This window comes from Eretmochelys imbricata, chromosome 2 (genome assembly GCF_965152235.1).
Source record: "Eretmochelys imbricata isolate rEreImb1 chromosome 2, rEreImb1.hap1, whole genome shotgun sequence".
NCBI classification, from domain to species: domain Eukaryota; kingdom Metazoa; phylum Chordata; order Testudines; family Cheloniidae; genus Eretmochelys; species Eretmochelys imbricata.
The window spans coordinates 234,859,629-234,884,554 of record NC_135573.1 but is presented as its reverse complement, the minus strand read 5'-3'; the positions used below and the strand labels follow the sequence as shown (position 1 = coordinate 234,884,554).

At 41.4% G+C, this 24,926-nt stretch overlaps 1 protein-coding gene across 1 annotated transcript in view; it reads right to left on the bottom strand.

Moving 5' to 3' along the window:
* GPR158 (G protein-coupled receptor 158) overlaps positions 1-24,926 on the bottom strand; it is a 306,727-nt gene that overhangs the window by 273,293 nt on the left and 8,508 nt on the right. The window contains exon 2 of the mRNA XM_077809468.1: positions 9,633-9,738. Within this exon, the coding sequence (XP_077665594.1) occupies positions 9,633-9,738 (106 nt within the window). The remainder of the gene's footprint in view (positions 1-9,632; positions 9,739-24,926) is intronic.

The window sequence follows — 24,926 nt, the reverse complement described above, 5'->3', positions numbered from 1 at the left end:
CAGAGCCGGGCGCCTGGCCAGCAGCTGCCGCTTTCCAGCCAGCTCTGAAGGCAGCACAGAAGTAAGGGTGGCACTACTATCTCCCTCCTACAATAACCTTGCAAGCCCTTTTGGGTTGGGACTCCCAGTTTGAGAAACGCTGGTCTCCCCTATGGAATCTGTATAGTATAGTGTAAAAGTACACAAAAGACCAGATTTCATGGTCCATGCCGTGTTTTTCATGACCATGAATTTGGTAGGGCTCTATTTATCACTGAAAGTTCTGACAAGCCTCTGCCATGTTTTATATAATTGTGTGCCAGATTCGATCCAATTTGCTATCAGAGAGAGACTTTTCCCACGAACACTGATGATGTAAAGCTATATTATTTTAAAAAGCAGTCTAAGATGTTCTGTGTTTGCTGAATGCTTCCCAGATACTCAGAATTGTATGAGTAGCAATTTTTTTTGCAACTATGAATGTGACAGAGACAAATATTTCTTTCCCCAGTTGGTTCTACGAGGTGTTAGCTGCAATATTCTACACCTATTAACTACTCTGTGCTGCTCCTAACTCATTTTTGTTGTTTCAATCTTAGCTCTCCTTCTTAGCCCAAGATTTTGTATAGTATTTGGTGCTCAAGTCCTTTCTACCACCAAAAGATCTTTCTTCCTTCTAGAAACTATATCTCCATCCATTCTCTATGCCCGTTTATATTTTCCTGCTGCCACATCTCAAGTCCATAACTTTATTGCTTTCTGCCTGCACTTCCAAAGAGTATCACTGCCAGACTGAATGTTAACCACATTCTGCAATCTATGTCCACACTCAGATTGTATCACAAACATATCACATTCCTTTCAGTGCTTTTTATGCTGGGTGCCTGTTTCATAATGCGCTAGATGGAAAATATCTGTAAGTGATTACTTGGAAATTTTACTTGACATAACCCATTGGGATCTTATCATGTTGGATGACCTCGTCTCACCTCCACTTGCCTAGGACAACTTCAGTCAACAGTTTTTCCAATGTTTGACAATGATATTGGAAAGCGTTCCTCTTGGGAAACTTTAAAGGCATTGTTTTTCCTGATTTAGCTGCACCATTGCATGTTCCACTCATTTCACTTCTGAACCTCTGTGAACTGCAGCTGCTACCCATTCCCTCTCTCAGCCCCACAGAACCAAGTCTCTCTGGTCCATGTGTTCCTCAGGGATACTGCTTCCCTCTCAGCTGTTAAAATGAAGGAGAGCAGGTGGGAGAACATTGCTCTCTGTTAAAAGATGAGCTGCCCCTCCTTTCCCTGGGCTTAGGTAAGCCACAGTTCCCCACAGCTCCCCCTCCTCACTGAGTGAGAGCTACCCTGGGTGTTTCAATAGGCTTTAACCTCCATTCTCACTTGACCTCACAGAATTGGTTCCAACCTACTTCTACCTGTGCCATCCAAGCTGCAACTCCCCATTCAATCAATCATCAGAGAAAGTCCTAATCCAAATTTCATCACCACCTTCCCGGACCCCAGGAGTCACCTCAGAATGATGAGACTCCCCAATCATAGTCCATTTTGCTATCTGCCTCTTTCCGTCCAAGTTACCCAAACCATTGTCCCCATCCAAAAATTAAACATTTTATTGCTCAAACTTCAAGGCTGCCTACATTCCAAAATGCCAAACAACCCTTCCAGAAGCTGCTGGTGCTTTCGAGCTAGCCTCCTAGGTTGAAAAGACAACAAGGAAACCATGGGTATCATAGCCTTATGTTTGAAATCAATATCCCCCCTCAGCTTTAATCCTGTGTGTACAGGGCATGTTTGAACAACCATGCCGATGTTTACTGGACTAGGGAGAGAGGAAGGAATTACACCTCAAATTCCAACCACTCATTTAGGAAGACAAAGCTTTCTATCAAATATGAGAATACGTCATTCCTCATGTAAAACCATTTCATGCCAGGTCACTCTCTCACATGAATAACTGTTAAAGTATTTACTTGTGTTGGTCCAGAAGGCAGCCATCATACAATAGGGATTGACCTGGGCATTCCAGAGATAAAAGCAAGAATTGCTACAGCTTAAGCTAAAAAGAGTCAGCGCTCTCTAGCTAGGGGCTGTAACAACTCATATATTTTGTGGATTGGCCTTGGGGGTGCAGGTGAAGGGGGGACCTGTAACACATTCACCAGTGGGTTACACTTGCATTTTTACCAAACTTTGGGGGGAAATTTCAGAAAGGCAGCATTCCATTTGGAAATACAATTTGCTCTTGCATTTGAATTGCAAGCACAAAACTGATAGTAGGCGCACATTTGGGTACTTGGAGGCACAAATACCCCCAAAGTGTGTATTGTTTGAAGAAAGTATATTTCCTTTCATCGGTTTTAAATTTTTTTCCCCTGTTCTTGTATTGTGAGAAGGTGAGTAAAAGTGCCCAATCTACCTTATCTAAAGCATTTACTATGGTGTAGTTATCATACCCACTCTTACTTGTCTTCTCTCTAAGGCTCTGTCTACACTACAAGCAAGGGGTGGGATTTCCCCTGCTTGTGTACACATACTCATGTTTATTTTAGCTAAGTTTGAGCTTTTGCTAATTTTCTGATTTAGCTGCACCATTGTATGTTCCATTCATTCCACAAGGAGTTCATTCTCATGGTATATTTCTGACCCCTTTGTGGGCACAGAAATATGGGCACAAAGGAAGGCTGCACCTCACTCATACTAAATCTATCCCTCGAAGTTCTGCTGTTTCCATCATTCTCCTCTCTCTCTGTTTTTTGCCTGTATGAAAGTCTGCAACTCTGCAAAGTGGCACACGATACTTTTTATGAAAGGTACTCTATAGAAATAAAATGTGTGTTTGACATTACACCTGCAGATAAAATGCAATTCACAAGCCCACACTTGCCAAATAGATGCTAAAATGATTTCCCATAATAATAGCAAAAGGAAAAATATTAACTGTATCACCTTTATATTTCTTCTATTCCCAACGACAGGTGACATTTAAAGATGGCTGCTGTGCTCTCGAGACCACAATTTAAGGCTGAGGAAAGGCTGAAGGAACTGGGTATGTTTTGTACGGAAAAGAGGAGATTAAGGGGAGGACATGATCGTGGTCTTCAAATACTTGAAATGCTGCCATAAAAAAGATGGAGAAAAGTTGTTCTCTCGTGCCACAGAGGGCAGGACAAGAGGTAATGGGTTCAAACAACAGCATAGCAGATTTAGATTAAATCTCAGGAAAAACTTCCTAACTGTAAGGACAGTAGGACAATGGCACAGACTGCCTAGAGAGGTTGTGGAAGCTCCTTCACTGGAGGTTTTCAAAAGGAGGCTGGCTAGCCATCTGTCTTGGATGGTTTAGTCACAACAAATCCTACATCTTGGCGGGGGTTAGACTATATGACCTTTGCGATCCCTTCTAACCCTATGGTTCTAAGTTTCTGGTGAGTACATTTTTTTGTCACCATTTTCTTATGATTCATAACAATATGAGCATTAACAGCGCATATTTTTCAGTCCTTAGTTTATGCTAATAATAATTTAATTTAATTTACTATCAGCCACACTGGAAAATGCTCTCTAATTTTACTAAAAATTGTCTCTTTTTCAGGATGAGGAGCATGGAAGATTCATTTTGATTTTAATTTCTAATACAGAAATTTCACTCAAACATTAGTAAAAGCAGAAGGCAGTTAAATTTTCCTCACAGTAAGAATGTTCTTCCAATATTTTTGCCTCAAAAAGAATTTAAGTTAAACATCGGAGTATAGTGTTCCCCCAATAGTTAAGTAAAGCGCATACAAATTTCTTCATTATTAGCCCCATCTAGAAAGCCATGTAAAGTTCAGTGATGTAAAGTGAGAACATTGCCAGCCTTTAAAAATAAATACAGAAATGTACACATAAGCTCCCCTTCTAGAAATTGGTACCGGAATTCTAAAGACACATTTAAATCTCAAAAGCAAGCTGCTCACTATGTTTATTTTCCAGTTACGAATCTGACATGCTGGCCCAGCATTAAGTTTTAGGATCAGATTCTGAGGTGGTGTATGTTGTTATAGCTTCACTGTTGGAGATATAACATTACTCAGCTGAGATCTGCTCCTTGCTCTTTAACATGGTGAATGAATGAACTAACAGAGGGCCCTGCAAACACTTACTCCTAGGCATGCATGGCACTTATCACTGTATTGCTGGGCCATAAAAGTATGGAGATTATGGGCTATAAAAGTACCTACGCGGAAACGTCTACCTAGGTACTTTTGTGGCCCCGATCACTCTAGTCCCTGTGGTATTAGGTACCTGAAGATACAAATGAACACCTAGTGGGATTTTCATCAATGCCTAGGTGCCTAGCTTCTATTGATTTCATAAGTTGCATTTGTATGCACTTCTCATTCTGGCATCACTATGTGCAAACACTGAAATTCAGCCACTGCTGGGGTAGAACACAGCAGTCATTTCTCACACCACCAAATACTTCCATTTATTGGGACCTTATTTTTATTGTTTTGCTTTTTCTGGAAAGTGGAGGAACAGAAACCCCATACACCTGAGACCACAGAATTGGCTTTAATAGGTCAGTCCCAAAGGAAACTGGAACAATAACTACACAACCTCATTTTTATCCTTGCATTGAAAGTATTAATGCTAGGTTTGCATCATTCCTACAGCCAAACTTTGTTAAACCATTATTGTTACTTGCCTGCATAGTTATCCACCATGCACAATGCAATTTTAACTTAGAAGCTTATTCCATGAAGTACTTATACAACATTTTGCTGGCAATAAATAAAAAGCTCAGGGTAGGTGGCTAAATATTACTTTCAACAGTTTTGAAACTCTGACCTTTCAACTAGGTTTTCCATTTTGAAAAGTACTTTAAAGTGTCAACTGAGAAGTGCTATGAGACAGTGTGGCACTGCAGAAATGCTTCAAGGGAGAGAGACACTGCAGCAGCTGTGAAAGTACCAACAGCTGACGAATAGTGGCATCTTAGATGGAAGAGTCTATGCAAAAAGCCCAGAATGAAAAAACAAGACAGAATGTCCGACACTGTAGTGGTAGGTAGAGAAGTGACTGGCAGTTTATGTTACTGATAGGAAAGTGTCACTAGCAGATGTTTATGAGATTTGAAGTAATAATAGATTTTGCTGTGGAAGGACCATTGCCAGTTACTTCACTGCAGCATAATCTTGCTTAATCAACTCCCTGTTATCCAAAAAATGTTAGCCAGAGTTGACTTATGTCCCCTGATGTCCCCCTGCATTATAGGTCCTTCATTTGTTTGAAAATTTGTTTATCTAAACACCACGGTTGCTTGTTCTAGAGAAATAAGTGGTGCTCTGTTACAGTTTAAAGATAAAATGTAAAGTTTTTCTGTAAGTTAAACCGTTAGTTTCTGTTTCATTTTTGAATGGACAAAGAGCAAAACCTGTATTTCCAATGTGAATGATTTACCGGAGATCAAGGGGAACAAAGATTTTGTTTTCATGAATCAGAGAATATAGTTTCTCACTAACATTGTGCATGTAAAGTGAAATTGTAGGTGCCCATGCAGCAGAGGCCTAGAGTAGGGCGTGGGTCTCTTCTACATTTAGAGGTACAGCACACAGAAAATGGAATAGAAACGTAAGAGTTGCCTACTGGATAAAACCAGTGGTCCAACAATTGCAGTGCCTGACAGTGGCCAGTACCAGATGCTTCAGAGGATCTGGGATCTCTAAATCATCCCCTTAGACTCTGATCCAAATCTAATTGAAGTCAATGGAGAGAGACGCCCATTAACTTCAATGGGCTTTGGATCAGGCTTAAAGTGACCCACAATACAGACTGGATTTCAACACTTTCAAATAACTGGAATTTACTAAACAATTCTGTCTGTCATGCACAAGGCTAGACCAGGTCACACACACTGACTTGTATGGTCTCTGTAGGGGTACCAGGACTAAGAGCGTTCAGATACTATGGCAATGAGTTTGATAAATGTACTTAAATAGCTGATGGGATATTACTAGCCCTAAATAAAATAATCTTATTCATGATAATTGATTGCACACAAGAGTGCCCCTAAAAACATAGGACTATGATACTGAGGTGAAGAATTGACCAACTGCCCTTCTTAAGTTCCTTCTTACTATTTCCTCTTTGTCTTCCCCACAAAGACCCTCCGAATCTTCCATAGAGAAACTTCCTATTTGCCGCTTACACAACATTGTGCCTAAAGGCCTATTATTCATTGACTGTGTTAAGTAACAGTATGTTTTAAAATATGTTAAAAAATATATGAGACGAAGGGAGTTATAAGAAAACTTACAAGTTAAACTTTGCTGTGAGGGAAGAATCTGTCTTAGGGAACATCAGGAGAAGCCAAGAAAGGACTCTGTGCTGGAACACGGAATGATGATGCTGCTGCATAAGAACTTTCCTGTATTACAAAAACTTTGAGGGACGAGTAAGAAAACTGCATAAAGAATTATTTTACTAAACATTCTGTTCAGTGATTGACCAATTACAAGACAGCACCGACTGAAACCCTTGGCACACCTCCCTTTTTGAGGAAGATCTGTGCTAGAGAGTTTTCTAGAAGCTGGAGAGTTAATATGGTCGGCAGAAGAAGTAGGAATAAAGCACCTGGATCACACATGCCTGGGCTCCACTTTTCTTATACAACATGGAAGGAAGCAAAAGGAGCAAACAGAAAGGCCTAAAGACACTGAAAGCAGCCTCAGGTCTGGTCTACACTGTGGGAGGGGGAGGCAAGCTAAGTCAGTCTAAGTTACACAACTTCAGCTACAAAAATAGCGTAGCTGAAGTCGACGTACTTAGAGCTCCTTACTGTGATATCTTCACTGCGGTAGGTCGACTGCTGCCACTCCTCCGTCAACTCCGCCTCCGCTTCTCACTCCCGTGGAGTACCAGAGTCGATGGGAGAGCGCTCAGTGGTTGATTTATCGCATCTTCACGAGACGCGATAAATCATCCCCCGGTGGATCGATCGCTCTGCCGTAAGTGTAGACATGCCCTAAGATGCATGCTTCCTCCTCCCCAAGCCAGTAGAAGCCCCTCAGAAGGGCCACCACATAGTGGCTAATTATTTTTGTTAAGATAATGTCAGTGATGTGCTAGGACACTGTCTAGATATTCTAGAAGGGACAGTCCCTGCTCTGAGGAGCTAACAATCTAAGGACAGACAGGTTAGAGAGAAGAGGGAACAATAGACAATGTGTATACATTATGTTTCCCCTCTCCAAAAAACCCAACCCTACATTCAAAGAAAATTCAAGTTGCAAAGTCAAGCACTCAGAAATTATGAAATGCAAGAATTAAGGCTGCTCATGCAACCTTATTTCGGTCCCTTTGTGCATTTGTATTATGAAAGTTTTGCAATTACAGGATCACACACTATTTTTCATAGGTACAGAGGCAATCACTGGAATTTTTCAGTCACCCAATGAGGTTACTTTTGGTGACTCCCCAAAGCCAAAATCACATTGTGCAGTTGTAACACCAACAGACCCTGGTTGTCAAGATTGAACCTGGGATCTCTGGAGCTTAGTGCATGAGCCTCTACTGCATAAGCTAAAAGCCACATGGCCATTAACTAAGACTGTAACAGAGTCATTAATCTTTAAGTGGTCTCAGTGCCACTAGAGGGGACAGAATACCACACCCAGGAGCTGTGTGGGTTACATACTTCCCCTAGCAGAGGAAGCGCATCCCAAGCATCAGAGACTTCCCAGTTGAGATAACACACAGCTAACATCTAACCACACCACTAAATTTACCAAAGTAACACTCCACTTGCTTCACGTGCTGCAATAAAATGGGAGGCATGTGTAATTACAGCAATTTTACTAAAAGTCACATTCATAAGGAAAACCCCTTTTTCCACAGCCAGGGTGCTCTGCCCAGCATACCCTTGTTAGACCTCAGATTTGGGAGGAAAGTTTGATTATGAAAATATGTCTGTCTTGGTTTGACTCTGTGATCTCACTTTCTAAAATGTAAAGGATAGGGCCTGATCCGATGCCTATTAAAGTAAATGGAAAGACTTCAGTGGGCTTTGGATCAGGTCTAAAGTGAGTTAAAGACCAGTACTGTCCTCTTCTTTCATCGTTCTCTCCATTTTAATTTAACATTATTGAGCCTCCCTCTAAGATTTTACCTTTTCTCCTTGGTTGCAGGAAGAAATTTAACCCAATACCCACCCTCACCCTACTTATGTCCCTGTTTGTGACGTAAAGGAGGAGAAGACAATACTTGCCCCCCCAAAAAATACAACTATTGGCCTTTAGCTCAGGATGACTATTACATTTTAAAGGGTGGCATTCACTGATGATGAGAGCTGAGCAGAAAACTGTTTTACCATCTCAGGAAAAATTTCAAAGGTTTTCCTGTCCTGAACCTGGACAAAAATTCAGAAGATCTTGAAAACTTTTCAAATTAACAAACAAACAAACAATCTGAAATTTTTTTAATTCAGGTCATTGTAAACGTTTCATTTTAAACAAATTTAAACTTTTTTTAAACTATAAATTAGCTTAAATTTTAAAACAAAGTTTTTTCCAAAAATAAAAAGAACAATTTCTTTTCAAAGAAATGGGACATTTTTACGACTTCAGAACTATTTTTTTCCCCAAAAAAGAGTTTTTTACCTGAGAAATCTGTTGAAACCGACCTTTTCCCACAAACAGCTTTGGTTTCAACTAATTGACATTTTACAACACAACACATTTTGTTGAAAAATTTCTGACCAGCTCTACTGATGACACCACCACCTAACGCAGAGGAAAGCAACAATTGTCTATGTATGTTCTGATAACTATTTGGGAGTTTTTCAGAGGTAGAAAGGGTAGTTAGGTGCCCAATTCCCATTTAAAGTAAAGGGGAGTTGGACACGACTCTAATTTGTGCCTTTGAAAATATCCCCCATATAAATAAAAATACCAAGAATCTAATTAGTATTCTAATCAGTATTCCAGTGTCAAAGTCTCATTGCATATAGGTGACTGTCCAGTTTGGATGATCTGTGATGCAGCTACAAACTGAGCTAATCACAGACCCTTGAGGGAGAGTGACTGAGGGGGGAGAGAAGTGGTGCAGGAAGATGTGGAACACTGAAATATTTAGCCAGCTCTGTCAAAGTGTTAGCTTTTCTATTTTAAGAGAAAAAAATACAGAATCCAATTTTCCCTCTTACTGCATATTACTCATCCAAATGCACATACAAAAGCAAGTCTTTTTGAATGAATACCATCAGCGTTTCAACCAGTTCTATTATATAATCCACAATGGGTTTGCCCAGCCAAAAGTGATAGACTTTAATTGCAAGGCTATTTTAAGACATTGTATAAAGTAATGTCTATTATTTGGCTCTCAAGCAAAACTTCATAAATCATTTCACTGGTAATCTTCTTTGCCGCTAACGCTGTTATGGCTGCACAGTGAGATTCAGTTTTATTTTGTGCTGATATTCCTACTATTCATATACTACCATAATACCCTGAGGAACAGAAAAATCTTTACAGCACAAATTGCCTTTAAAGAAAAATATAAAACACAACATACAGTAAACACAAAGCAAAGTGTTACATGATGGAAAGATAGAGAATTGAACTCAACTGTAATAATAAAAACTAATTCTCTTACCTCAGAATTGTTGAGATGGCATTTGTGAGTTCCTGAAAACCATCCCTCACTTGAACATTGGTCAATGTCCACCTTCTGCAGATTTATGTCAACTTTGACAACACCTCTGAAACAAGAAAGCCGCAATTAATAAAGAGACTTTGGAGCAACTGGTTCAACTTTTATATCTGTGAATTGTCTGCATGTACAGATCCAAAGCACAATGACATCTTTATTGTATTTGGCACAAAATGTTTAATCTAAATACAGAATTTTGTAAGAGATCTGAAAACAGAAGATCAGTTGCTGAGGTAATAGCTGCAGAGAGATCCTCTTTGATATTATTGCTCCCTGACATGAATCACCATGAGGCCAGAACTCAGAAGATCATTATCTTAGATCTAAAGCAATCAGCAAAGGTAAAATGGTAGGTAAGAATAAGTTACCTACTCAGGTAATTTGATGAGTCTCAGTCATTCAAGTTTTAGTGCCTAGCAATGGCCCGCACTTCTGGCCTTCAGTTCTGATTTTCAGAGCAGAATATATCTGCGACTAGCACAGATGGGATGCTCTCTGGAGGGGATAGTTTTAGTTTCCAGGTAATACAATAAGCATTTCACAAACTGCCAGCCACATCATTCTAAAAGACTAGCCCTCTTCTAAATGACACACATGTCCTGTTGTCTACTCTAGAGGGAGCTATTTACCAAGGTAATAAGACCCAAATCCTGCTCCTGTTGAAGTCCATGGAGAAAGCTCCCTTTGATTTCCAAGTAGCTCAATAAATCCTAAGAGAAAAAATAAAGCATGTCCTTTGGAGAGCATTCCTTTACTCCATTGCAAACTCTTTTTATTATCCAATACACACAGCACCTTAGCCCTAGGCCTGATTTTTCATTTGAATTACTTGCATCATTTGAAAAGAAAAGGAGGACTTGTGGCACCTTAGAGACTAACAAATTTATTTGAGCATAAGCTTTCGTGAGCTACAGCTCACTTCATCGGATGCATTCAGTGGAAAATACAGTGGGGAGATTTATATACACAGAGAACATGAAACAATGGGTGTTACCATACACACTGTAACAGTGTACCATACATGCTGTGAGAGTGATCACTTAAGGTGAGCTATTACCAGCAGGAGAGTGGGGGGAGGGGGTGAGAGAAAAAACCTTTTGTAGTGATAATCAAGGTGGGCCATTTCCAGCAGTTGACAAGAACCTCTGAGGAACAGTGAGGGGAGGGGAAATTAATTCCAATTTAGCAGTCTCTCCTTGGAGTCTGTTTTTGAAGTTTTTTTGTTGAAGACTTGCCACTTTTAGGTCTGTAATCGAGTGACCAAAGAGATTGAAGTGTTCTCCGACTGGTTTTTGAATGTTATAATTCTTGACATCTGATTTGTGTCCATTTATTCTTTTACGTAGAGACTGTCCAGTTTGGCTAATGTACATGGCAGAGGGGCATTGCTGGCACATGATGACATAAATGCCATCATGTGCCAGCAATAAATATATGGCATATATATGGCAAAAAGGCTGACAAAGGAGGTGCTGTCATCATCATGAATAGGTCGGAATACGAACAAGAGGCTCCTAGGCAGCTCTCCAACACCACTTTCTAAAAGCCATTACCCTCTGATCCCACTGAGGGTTACCAAAAGAAACTACACCATTTGCTCAAGAAACTCCCTGAAAAAGCACAAGAACAAATCCGCACAGACACACCCCTGGAACCCCAACCAGGGGTATTCTATCTGCTACCCAAGATCCATAAACCTGGAAATCCTGGATGCCCCATCATCTCAGGCATTGGCACCCTGACAGCAGGATTGTCTGGCTATGTAGACTCCCTCCTCACGCCCTACACTACCAGCACTCCTAGCTATCTTTGAGACACCACTGACTTCCTGAGGAAACTACAATCCATCATTGATCTTCCTGAAAACACCATCCGAGCCACTCTGGATGTAGAAGCCCTCTGCACCAACATTCCACACAAAGATGGACTACAAGCCATCAGGAACAGTATCCCTGATAATGTCACGGCAAACCTGGTGGCTGAACTTTGTGACTTTGTCCTCACCCATAACTATTTCACATTTGGGGACAATGTATACCTTCAAATCAGCGGCACTGCTATGGGTACCCGCATGGCCTCACAGTATGCCAACATTTTTATGGCTGACTTAGAACAACGCTTCCTCAGCTCTCGTCCCCTAATGCCCCTACTCTACTTGCGCTACATTGATGACATCTTCATCATCTGGACCCATGGAAAAGAAGCTCTTGAGGAATTCCACCATGATTTCAACAATTTCTATCCCACCATCAACCTCAGCCTAGACCAGTCCACACAAGAGATCCACTTCCGAGACACTATGGTGCTAATAAGTGATGGTCACATAAGCACCACCCTATACCGGAAACCTACTGATCGCTGTGCCTACCTACATGCCTCCAGCTTTCATCCAGACCACACCACATGATCCATTGTCTACAGCCAAGCTCTACGATACAACCGCATTTGTTCCAACCCCTCAGACAGAGACAAACACCTACAAGATCTCTATCAAGCGTTCTTACAACTACAATACCCACCTGCTGAAGTTAAGAAACAGATTGACAGAGCCAGAAGAGTATCCAGAAATCACCTACTACAGGACAGACCCAACAAAGAAAATAACAGAACGCCACTAGCCGTCACCTTCAGCCCCCAACTAAAACCTCTCCAATGCATCATCAAGGATCTACAACCTATCCTGAAGGATGACCCATCACTCTCACAGATCTTGGGAGACAGGCCAGTCCTTGCTTACAGACAGCCCCCCAACCTGAAGCAAATACTCACCAGCAACCACACACCACACAACAGAACCACTAACCCAGGAACCTATCCTTGCAACAAAGCCCGTTGCCAACTGTGTCCACTTATCTATTCAGGGGACACCATCATAGGGCCTAATCACATCAGCCACACTATCAGAGACTCATTCACCTGCACATCTACCAATGTGATATATGCCATCATGTGCCAGCAATGCCCCTCTGCCATGTACATTAGCCAAACTGGACAGTCTCTACGTAAAAGAATAAATGGACACAAATCAGACGTCAAGAATTATAACATTCAAAAACCAGTCGGAGAACACTTCAATCTCTTTGGTCACTCGATTACAGACCTGAAAGTGGCAAGTCTTCAACAAAAAAAACTTCAAAAACAGACTCCAACAAGAGACTGCTGAATTGGAATTAATTTGCAAACTGGATACAATTAACTTAGGCTTGAAAAAAGACTGGGAGTGGATGGGTCATTACACAAAGTAGAACTATTTCCCCATGTTTATTCCACCCCTTCTCCCCCCCCCCACCCCCTGTTCCTCAGAAGTTCTTGTCAACGGCTGGAAATGGCCCACCTTGATTATCACTACAAAAGGTTTTTTCTCTCCCCCCACCCCACCCCGCCCCCGCTCTTCTGCTGGTAATAGCTCACCTTACCTAATCACTCTCGTTACAGTGTGTATGGTAACACCCATTGTTTCATGTTCTCTGTGTATATAAATCTCCCCACTGTATTTTCCACTGAATGCATCCGATGAAGTGAGCTGTAGCTCACGAAAGCTTATGCTCAGATAAATTTGTTAGTCTCTAAGGTGCCACAAGTACTCCTTTTCTTTTTGCGGATACAGACTAACACGGCTGCTACTCTGAAACCTTGCATCATTTAGTTACCATTTCAATTTCCCGTTTTGAATCGTGTGATTTCTATTCTGTATTTCACTCATTGACGGAGCAGTGACTTTGCCAAAGCTACCTCCCATCACACCTGGCTTACATCTTCACATCTGTCCCCAGCCCCGTCAACACTACCCTCACCATGTTTCTTTGACCCATCTGCTGACAGACCTTCACCTGCCTGCTTTTCCCCAGCTCAGACAACACATATCAATAACTAGAGCTGGCCAAAAAAGGAAATATGTTTGACGAAAAGTTTGACATTTCAAAGTCATTTTTCCTCTGAAGTGACTTTTTGTCTTAGTTCATCCCCTGCCTTGATTTTTGGAGAGAGGGCAGCTCACAAATAATGGGATCCCCAAGTGGGAATTTCTCATTTCTCCTACATGTGGAAAACACAACTTGTGTGATTTTGTCCAAGTCCTCTGACCTTGAGTCTCTTTTTACCATTCTCCTCAGAGGGATGGGATCCCACCAGGGAACAGACAAACCTCCACCAATGAGGCAAGGACTCCTCTATCCAATCCCCACAAGAAACCTGTGCAATGGACCCGTGAACCTGACCTCAAGACCCTGAAGGGGATCATTGTCCAGTGGTTAAGGTGTTAGTAAAGAACCCAGGAGTCCTGGCTTTGAATATCACAGACCACTCACTAGGTCTCGGACAAGTCACTTAACCTCTCAGTGCCTCACTTATATCCTTTACCTCACAGGGGTGCTGTGAGGATACATACATTAAAAGATTGTGAGGTACCCAGAAACTACAGTGATATAGGCCTTGTAAGTTCCTTAGATTGACAGAAGCCTAGACAAAGATACTGCCTCTAAATCCAACATCTCATCTGCATACCTGGGTATCAACTTCCTAGCCACCAGATGTGTAGCAGAGCCCTCCCCCCACCCCACTTCACCCCACCCCACCCACAAACCATCTGCTTCTGGTTCTAAAGCACCAGTACAACATAGTCCTGCTGCATAGTACCTTGGTGACCGCTACACATTCTGGAACATCTTTGGAGCCCGATTCTCTGTTGCCCTGTGTTTTGTATATTCATTTACACTAGTATAAAGCAAGAGTACAACGCCAACATTCTGACTCAACAGCATTTTACACCCTCTTTACACTGATGTAAATGATTTCACAAAGTGAAGGACAACAGAGAATCAAGTCCTTGGTATCTAGGAAATTCAGAAGGATGCTTCTAGTACATACACCAAATAAATGAGCAAGCACTCTCTGAAGAATCATACTCATGTGCCAGGAACTTAAAAGCCTTCATCATCAAAAGTTTCTCCCACAGTATTAGAAGATTCCTTCCACTGAAAATAGACTGATCCAATTTCCACTTAATCACACTGCATTACAAACACCTTAAAACAGTATGAAAAGCAAAAAACGTGGAAAGAGCAGCTGCCTAGCTTTAAAAAAAGAGAAAAGAAGAGAGTTTCCTTCCTTTCTCTTAGAACAGTCAGTGGAATGAATTAGTACTGAGGAGATTTATGTTCATCTTCAGAGATCATATACCTGTTACTAGCATTTGACTCTTTATCGTGTGTTTAACTATAATGGTTTTAGTGCAGTGTTTCTGTAAGGGATATTATATAATAATTGTGCGAAAATGCCACACCAAAATGTCATAGTAATTGTTAATGTTGTGATCTGCAAGTTATTCTAAACGTTCAATGTTGAATCCTCAAGCTCATTAAAGTTTCAAACAAGCCAAACTATACTAAAAAGCACAGCCTCATTTTGCAGCCAATTACTTTATGAAAAAGCACACCACTGCAAAGTCTTAATTTCTACTACCAAATACAGAGATATCCTTACAAGCTACAGATTGCCGGCCCAGCACTTTCAGCCAGTACTCATGGTCTTCTTGGATCTGTGCCCCCGGTGAAGTGCATGACATCAGCTATGTGTGCTCTAATTTTAACCTGCTAATTTCAGGTTAGGAATCCAATTGCTTAACATCAGTTTTTTAAAGAAAGTGACATGTTTATTATGCCAACAGTATTACTCACAAACAATTAAAACCTTTATTAATTGTGTCTATAATACCTTAATCTTTTCAGTGACGTACAAACTACTTCATTTTCACAAGAGCCTTGTATGGTAGGGAAATATTACTATATTTATTTTACAGACAGAGATACAGGTCACAGATGCACTAAATCACTTCCTCAAGTCCATGCAAGGAGCTGGAGGCATAGCCAGGATATAACTCAGGAACTCCTGACTTAACCCACTAGAACATGCTGCCTTTTTTGGTAAGAGCACAGTCTATACAAGTAAGACTGATCATCATAAAACAGGAACAGAGCAACAGATTCATTTAATCCTTCGGGCCATTTATGGCCAAATTCAGACCTGGTGTAAGCAAGTGAAACTCCACCAAAGTCAATAGTTACACTGACTTAGCATCTAATTCATCAATCAAGAAGATTTTTATCTAAGATTCAAAATAAGTCACCACCTCTCAGACTCATTTTTACCCTCTTCATGTAAAACATCTTAAAGTGCTTATGCTCAGCCATAAATTATATAGTATTAGGCAGACATTCATTCATCATTATGAATTCATCGTCCATATTTAGATAAGTACATTTAGTTCATACCTTTGTGCAAATCTACATCTATCCTGTAAAATAGAATCATAGAATATCAGGGTTGGAAGGGACCTCAGGAGGTCATCTAGTCCAACCCCCTGCTCAAAGCAGGACCAATCCCCAATTAAATCATCCCAGCCAGGGCTTTGTCAAGCCTGACCTTAAAAACTTCTAAGGAAGGAGATTCTACCACCTCCCTCGATAACACATTCCAGTGTTTCACCACCCTCCTAGTGAAAAAGTTTTTCCTAATATCCAACCTAAACGTCCCTCACTGCAACTTGACACCATTACTCCTTGTCCTGTCCTCTTCTACCACTGAGAATAGTCTAGAACCATCCTCTCTGGAACCACCTCTCAGGTAGTTGAAAGCAGCTATCAAATCCCCTCTCATTCTTCTCTTCTGCAGACTAAACAATCCCAGTTCCCTCAGCCTCTCCTCATAAGTCATGTGTTCCAGACCCCTAAACATTTTTTTTGCCCTTCGCTGGACTCTCTCCAATTTATCCACATCCTTCTTGTAGTGTGGGGCCCAAAACTGGACACAGTACTCCAGATGAGGCCTCACCAATGTCGAATAGAGGGGGATGATCACGTCCCTCGATCTGCTCGCTATGCCCCTACTTATTCATTCCAAGATGCCATTGGCCTTCTTGGAAACAAGGGCACACTGCTGACTCATATCCAGCTTCTCATCCACTGTAACCCCTAGGTCCTTTTCCGCAGAATTGCTGCCTAGCCAGTCGGTCCCTAGTCTGTAGCTGTGCATTGGGTTCTTCCGTCCTAAGTGCAGGACCCTGCACTTATCCTTGTTGAACCTCATCAGATTTCTTTTGGCCCAATCCTCCAATTTGTCTAGGTCCCTCTGTATCCTATCCCTGCCCTCCAGCGTATCTACCACTCCTCCCAGTTTAGTATCATCCGCAAATTTGCTGAGAGTGCAATCCACACTATCCTCCAGATCATTTATGAAGATATTGAACAAAACCGGCCCCAGGACCGACCCCTGGGGCACTCCACTTGACACCGGCTGCCAACTAGACATGGAGCCATTGATCACTACCCGTTGAGCCCGACAATCTAGCCAACTTTCTACCCACCTTATAGTGCATTCATCCAGCCCATACTTCTTTAACTTGCTGACAAGAATACTGTGGGAGACCGTGTCAAAAGCTTTGCTAAAGTCAAGAAACAATACATCCACTGCTTTCCCTTCATCCACAGAACCAGTAATCTCATCATAGAAGGTGATTAGATTAGTCAGGCATGACCTTCCCTTGGTGAATCCATGCTGACTGTTCCTGATCACTTTCCTCTCATGTAAGTGCTTCAGGATTGATTCTTTGAGGACCTGCTCCATGATTTTCCCGGGGACTGAGGTGAGGCTGACTGGCCTGTAGTTCCCAGGATCCTCCTTCTTCCCTTTTTTAAAGATTGGCACTACATTAGCCTTTTTCCAGTCATCCGGGACTTCCCCCGTTCGCCACGAGTTTTCAAAGATAATGGCCAATGGCTCTGCAATCACAGCCGCCAATTCCTTTAGCACTCTCGGGTGCAACTCGTCCGGCCCCATGGACTTGTGCACGTCCAGCTTTTCTAAACAGTCCCTAACCACCTCTTTCTCCACAGAGGGCTGGCCATCTATTCCCCATGTTGTGATGCCCAGCGCAGCAGTCTGGGAGCTGACCTTGTTAGTGAAGACAGAGGCAAAAAAAGCATTGAGTACATTAGCTTTTTCCACATCCGCTGTCACTAGGTTGCCTCCCTCATTCATTAAGGGGCCCACACTTTCCTTGGCTTTCTTCTTGTTGCCAACATACCTGAAGAAACCCTTCTTGTTACTCTTGACATCTCTCGCTAGCCGCAGCTCCAGGTGCGATTTGGCCCTCCTGATTTCATTCCTACATGCCCGAGCAATATTTTTATACTCTTCCCTGTTCATATATCCAACCTTCCACTTCTTGTAAGCTTCTTTTTTATGTTTAAGATCCGCTAGGATTTCACCGTTAAGCCAAGCTGGTCGCCTGCCATATTTACTATTCTTTCGACACGTTGGGATGGTTTGTCCCTGTAACCTCAACAGGGATTCCTTGAAATACAGCCAGCTCTCCTGGACTCCTTTCCCCTTCCTGTTAGTCCCCCAGGGGATCCTACCCATCCATTCCCTGAGGGAGTCGAAGTCTGCTTTCCTGAAGTCCAGGGTCCATATCCTGCTGCTTACGTTCATTCAGAAGTGCTTGTTGTATTTGCTTAAATGAGGGTTTGGGGATTGTTCAGCCCTCCACAGCCTACCTCAATCCAAATCAAAAGATCTTCCATATTTCAGGTACCAAAGGGGTGAGTTTGCCCAGGAATACAAAAATCTGGCTTACTAGTTTAGTATTTTATATGTGATGTAGGTGTTGGTGGATCAAGATTCCTGAGCAGAATTTAGTTCCTTAACCTTATTAGACTGCCCTGACCACATGCAAACAATAACAAACTGTTTAGGTGCATGTGATTGTTCACTGCATTCAGTTAGCTCTTAACTCTGCCCAACACAACTTTCACCACTCAGGTACATCATGCAGATTTGTACCATTTTTCTGGACCACTTTTGGGTCCTTAAAAACCACATACAAGGTAACAAATTGGGTTTGTGGGGTAGCCGGTCCTGTAAAGTATTCATTTCAATGGGGCACTGCATAGACACAGGAGGAGTCCGTCCTGTAAAGGAACTTGCAGGATTGCAGCCAAACTCACTTGCCCACAATAAAGCAGAGGCTTTTGCAAGCATTGGAAATTTCTCACAAAAATATTTAGCTAAATATTTTCTTCTACCTGCTGTGAAGAAACTGGTTCACCTGCTGAAAGAACTGTGATGAGTCATCCTTATTAGAGCTGCAGCAGTCTCACCTGGGAGACTTTACAGACGCCTTAGGAAAGCAGGGCTTTATTTCCTGTTGAGGAAAAGAGCTTATCCCTTGTGTAGATTTTGTTTTTTATTGGTAGAAAGGAGGCTTATCCCCAACACCAGGGGCAGCCACATGCAGCTCTTCAAAGGTTAATATGGAGCTCCTTATCTAGGCACTGATTCTGGGGCTGTAGCTAGATGCTAACTTTCCGATGTGCTGGGGGGTGCTCATTGCTCAACCCCCTGCTCTGCCCCCACTCCACCCATTCCCCCTCCCCAAAGCCTCCTGCGCATGTGAAACAGTGGATTGCAGTGGGAGGGGGGAGTAGGAACTGATTGGTGGGGGCTGCCGGCAGGTGGGAGGTGCTGGAGAGCAGATGGGGAGGGCTGCTGACGTGTTACTGTGGCTCTTTGGCAATGTACACTGGTAAACTCTGGCTCCTTCTCAGGCTCAGGTTGGTCACCCCCGCCCAACACATATTTTTTTTCTAAAAAAGGTAGGATGCATGTGAGAGAAAATAAGATGATTTAAGAATTTAAGCCTAACCACTCTAAGAGTGGGGGTAAAACTGCGAAACCTTTGTCTGCAACAGTAGGCTGTGCTGTGTGGTGAGCAAGCTGTTGCACAATTACTACAATGATTAAGAGCTATAAGGGGATGGAAAAGAGGCCAGAAAAGAAGAGTGTAGCTAGAGGTGGTTACTTGTAAGTACAGCAGTACACAGGACTCAGTGCAATTAGGGACTGTAAATGCAGAACAAGCATTTGAATGTGATTGGACTTATTTTAGATCAAGGAATTTGTAACTAAGGTACTCTACTCCTTAGTGCACTAGAGTAGTAAATCATTCTAAGTGGTTTCCACTTAGAAAGAAGTACATTTGTTTTCAGCCTTTTCTACATGCAAGATAGTTGAAAAGTCCAACTTTATTCTGTGAGAAGTTTCAAGTGAAATGATTTTGTTCAAACATTTCCATGGAAAGTTTTGATTTCTTCAACAGAAGAAAAATTCAAAACAAGATCGTGTCAAATTGAAGTTATTTTTTCATTTTATTTTGGGTTTTCAAAACTGAACATTTCAATTTCAAACAAGACAAATTTGTTTTCAACTTTTTTGATTGAAAATTATCAAATCAAACTTTTCACAACATTTTGATTTTGGCAAAGCTTCATTTTTTATTTTGAAAAAGTGGACAAAAAATTTATCAGCTCTAACCCACTCTCCTGTCACCATTCAGATTCTTCCTCACTTCCTGCTTGAAGACCTAATGTGACCAGTTTCTTTTCCCCTCTTCCCATCCCTAGTGGATTGCTGGGGTTGGTAATCAGCAGAAAGGAGAGGTGGGTTGTGTTGGGAGGACAAGGTAGAGGAAGAGAAGTTCCTAACAGGGAGGAGGAAAACAAAACTGGTAATGGTTCTTCCTAGCAGCAGTCAGAAACCTTCCTCTCTTCTACGGACAGTGCAGCCCAACAATAAAATTGGGAGAGAGATTTCTCATGAGTAGAGCTAGGCAAATAATGGATTTTTCAGTTTGCTAGCAATTCCAAAAATAGTCCTCCCCCCAGTGAAAAAATTTAGTTTTGGATCAAACTGACAAATGGAAGTTTTCAACATGTTCAGTGAATCAAAAAGTCAGAAACAAAAGTTTAAGTCAGGTTGAATTAAATATTTCATTTCATCCAACTTGAAGGTTTTCATTTCAACTTCAGGCATTTTAACAAAAGCAGAGGACAAGATTCACAAAAGGAGTGGAGGAGCAAGTGCCCTTATAACTTTTAGCCCAGTCATTAGGGCACTCACCTAGGATGTAGGAGACCTGTTTTTTTATTCCCTCCTAGGCTCTCCCTAATGTGGAGGAGGGATTTGAATTTGTGTCTCCTACATTACAAGAAAGTGTCTAGCCACCAAGCGTATGCCTGTCTTAGTCCATTCTGTTGAAGCTGTTCCACTTTGTATAATGAATTGAATTAATAACTGAAGCAGGAATCTGCGCTTGGGTCTGCCATATCCTGGATAAGTACCCTAACCGTCAGGCTAGAGAGTATCTCTCCTAGGTACAGAGACATTGAAAAAAACCACAGCAGCGAGTCACAGTGTCCTGGTCAACTGACTTGGGCTCTTGGGGCTTGTGCTACAGGACTAAAAACGGCAGTATAGACATTGCCACTCAAGCTGGAGCCAAGGCTCTGAGACCCACCCCGCTCACCAGATTTCAGAGCCCAGGCTTTAGCCTGAGCAAGAACATCTACACTGCTATTTTTAGCCCTGTAGCATGGGCCCCAGTCAGTTGACCTAGGCTGTGAAACTTGATTCTGGGGGAGGAAGAGAAGTTACAGTGTAAATGTAGCTTTTCTCTCCCCCATCCATCTCTCTCTCTCTCCATCCCATCCTGCTCTGCCCCCAAATGACTATTCATTGTCATTCATGATTACGAGGAATAGTCACTTGGCCAGAGAAACTGTATAGGAATGACTATAGCCTGCTGGTTGGGGCACTCCCCTGGGATGTGGCAGACTGCTCCAATGACTATTTAAAGATTTATACAAAGTGGAGTAGCTTCAATGGGAGAGATTGAGAAAGACCTACCCCCAGGGTAGGCAATTAGCTGGGAAGAGGGATGGGAGACTCACATTCAAATCCCTTCTCCATATCAGGCAAAGATAAGAATTGAACTTGTGCCTGCCACATCCCAGGTGAGTGCCCCAACTGCTATGCTAAAAGTTATGAGACCAATTCCCTTATCTAGAGCTACTCATGGGGATTAGACAGTGTCCTAAGTATCAAGACCATCACTGTTACATTGTGCATCTTAACTATTTTATTTACTAGGCCTCTGCAGCATGTAGTTCCCATCTCTGTCTTATTTTAACTCCACAGTTCTGGTAAGCCAGTAACAGGGGTTGCAACAGTGCTAACAGAGCTTTTTAACCTACTTGAGAGATGTAAAATAATTTAAAAATAGATTGTGTGTGAGGTGTGTGGCATTTACAGAATATGTCACCATAGCGCAGTGCAGTAAAAGGTTTATTGGCATTCATTTGTGATGACCTCCCTTTTGCATCCATCCCAGACTTATACCACACCATCATATGTACAAGTAAAGCATATACAGCTATGTAGGATGATTACATATTTCTGAAATATTTTACTGGTATTAATACAGTAGATAACACAAGCTGGTTAGCTACCCACATTTTTAGTTATTTTTGATTCAGTACGCTGAAAAGAGAACATATGAAAGAAGACATCCTACTAGTACATATAGGGATCAACTACTATTTACAGAACTCGCTGGGAATAATTTTAGCTTTGCTATTTTGGTCCAAGTGATCAAGACACAAATGTCAACAGCGTGTTAGTAAAACTTGGCTTGTCGGCACATACTATCAGTCTGATATTCACCCAGGCTGACAGAACAGCATAGCTGAACCCAGGTCACAATCACAGTGATAAGATGATAATAATATGAACGGTAATTGTAGACCATCTGGCAACCAAGTGTATTTTGTGCATTGGAAGCTAATCTCCTTATTACTATAAATATTCTGTTTTCTATCCTTGTTTTACAAAGCTGACACAAAATACTGCTTCAAGATTAGAGGGTTATATTTAGCATTTTGGATTTCCACAGACAAGAAATTATTAGTTAGAATTATGTATAATGGAGAATTGTTGAAGAATGATGTCATCAAGGATTTTCTGTCAGGTCGGAAGGTTTGATTTAAGAGGCTTTCATGCCTGCCTTAATTTCCAGCACCGCTGTTTGTTGACATTCTGTCTCCTTCAAAATCAGTGCCAGTGATTGATTTAAACTTGTTTTCCCAACTTAGTGGTTATCTTGATATTTTCAGTAGTTATACTTTATTGTAACAATGAGTTACAAACTTTTGCGTCTGCAGGAGAATTTTTGACACCAGTGTCACTCTATAAAACAGAAAGAGTATATTTCCTTTTCACAGTGCTGCTTATAAGCAGAGGTGCACAGAATGGTTTGCCAAACATTTAAACAGTGACAAACATGGTCCGTCTATCTCCTAGATTTTAGGAGTCTTTTTGTCAAAGAGGTCAAGTCTCAGTTGAACAGGAATGCACTTTGTCTAATGCTTACCTATATAAAATTAAATACACATGAGCAGAGGACAAATAAAAATGAAGAGATGTCAAACGTATCAATAAAAGATCCTTGTAATCAGCTCCGCTTATAGTCTACCCATATAAGCTACACAAGCCTCTCAGTCAAGAAGATATGAAAAGAGACAAAGAATTAGCAAGACTTCCAGCAAGTTAGAGCTAGATGTGAGCATATAAAGAGGACACAACCTTTAAAAAGGGAATTTGGAAAAGCTCTCTAGGTTATATTCATGCTTTGTAAAGGCTTCAACTGTGAAATATATATTTCTTTTGAAAGATTCTAGACTGACCTCCTAAGCTGACCATTCTGGACATGAAAGGATTCTGCATAACTAAGTGGAGTATAAACGCTTCTGTTGTGTGCTATATTAGAAAAAGAGAAATCAATGTAAACAATTTAAAGGACCAAACATCACAGTGCTTCTCCCAGCTAAAGGGCTTCTCCCAGCTAAAGACAAGCTTTAAGGCCGGGCTGTAAAGTGGTAGAAAAGATGTCATTCCTCAGCTCCAGAACTCTTCCTAGAGGCCCTTCCTGACTCTTACTACCAGACTCAGGCTCCCAACTCCCTACAGTACATCCCTCTTACCATGTGCTGCGGAAGAATTGATTAATTCCCCATAGATGGTGTAGCCTGACTACTCTGCAAATCCCTGCACTCCTAGACAGATACATACACATACATTAATTAGTTTGGCCAAGATTTTCAAGAGTGACTAGTGATTTTGGGTGTCAATTTTTGATTGCCCAACTTGAGACACCTTAAAAGGATCTTGAGTCCTCAGTACTTTTTGAAAATCAGGCCCCTTCAAGGTGTCTCTAGCTGGTCTTCCAAAATTACCAATCACTTTCTAAAAATGTTAGTATAAAATTTATAAGTGTGTCCAAGTGACTTAGGTGCCTAAGTTACATTGACTATCAATGAGACTTAGGTTTCTAAGTGCTTAAGTTACTTTGGAAAATCCCTCAGCCATTTTTTAAAATGTAGGTCTATATGTATGCACATAATTGCCACTTAGAGCTTCAGATGGCTATAGGGACTTACTATATGTGTGACAAAGAATAGGATTTTGATCTGTTCCCCTACTACAATTCAGTTTTCATTAATACTGAGACAGATTTTTCTAAGACTTTAACAGAAGCACCATTGCTGTTTTTCAACATACATTTTCACAGGAGTACCAGCTTGCACTAAATATAAACCTGATCAGAGAACAGGGGATAGCAATGTGGGACATGAATTAGGATTCCTCTGCAAAGGAAATCCCCATGGGCCTTTGGAACAGTATTACAAGTGTGGAGTAGTTCTATCTGAAAGAAGATTAGAATCCTCAATCTCATTGACAACATAGGCTTCAGATCTAAGGCATGCATTGCTGCATATCTGGGGATTTCCCTGTAATTAAATCAAAAGAGCTTCTTAAAATAGTCTCTCTTGCTTAAAATTACTACTTGGCTGAATTCTGTCATCAGGGACAGCCTTGCACATGGGAACTTTTGTGTCCACAAATTGAGACTGTGGATTGAAGGAATAAAATGTGGTAAAGATCAAGGGGCAGATCCTCAGTTGGTGTAAATTGTCAATGCTGCATTGAAGTCAATAGAGCTATGACAACTTATCCCAGAGGATGTGCTATCATGGGGGAGGGGAGGAAAAATAATAGGAGTTTGCCCCAAAGAGCAGGTTCTTTCTAGTCTTCCAAATGTTCAAACCCTCACAAAGGTAAGGTGCACTTCAACCCTGTCCACATTTTAATCCTCACATAAAACCACACTGTTTCTGTGTTTCGGACTGAATTCCAACAGTCCAAGATTCCTGCAGTGACTCAAGCAGATTTGTTGGTTTTTAGTTTATTTATTTATTGTTCCTCTTCCCTAACCTCTATCTACTGTCCATCCTTAGTCTTGTGAGCTCCTTAGGACAGGGACCATCCATTCGTAGATATCTGGAGAAC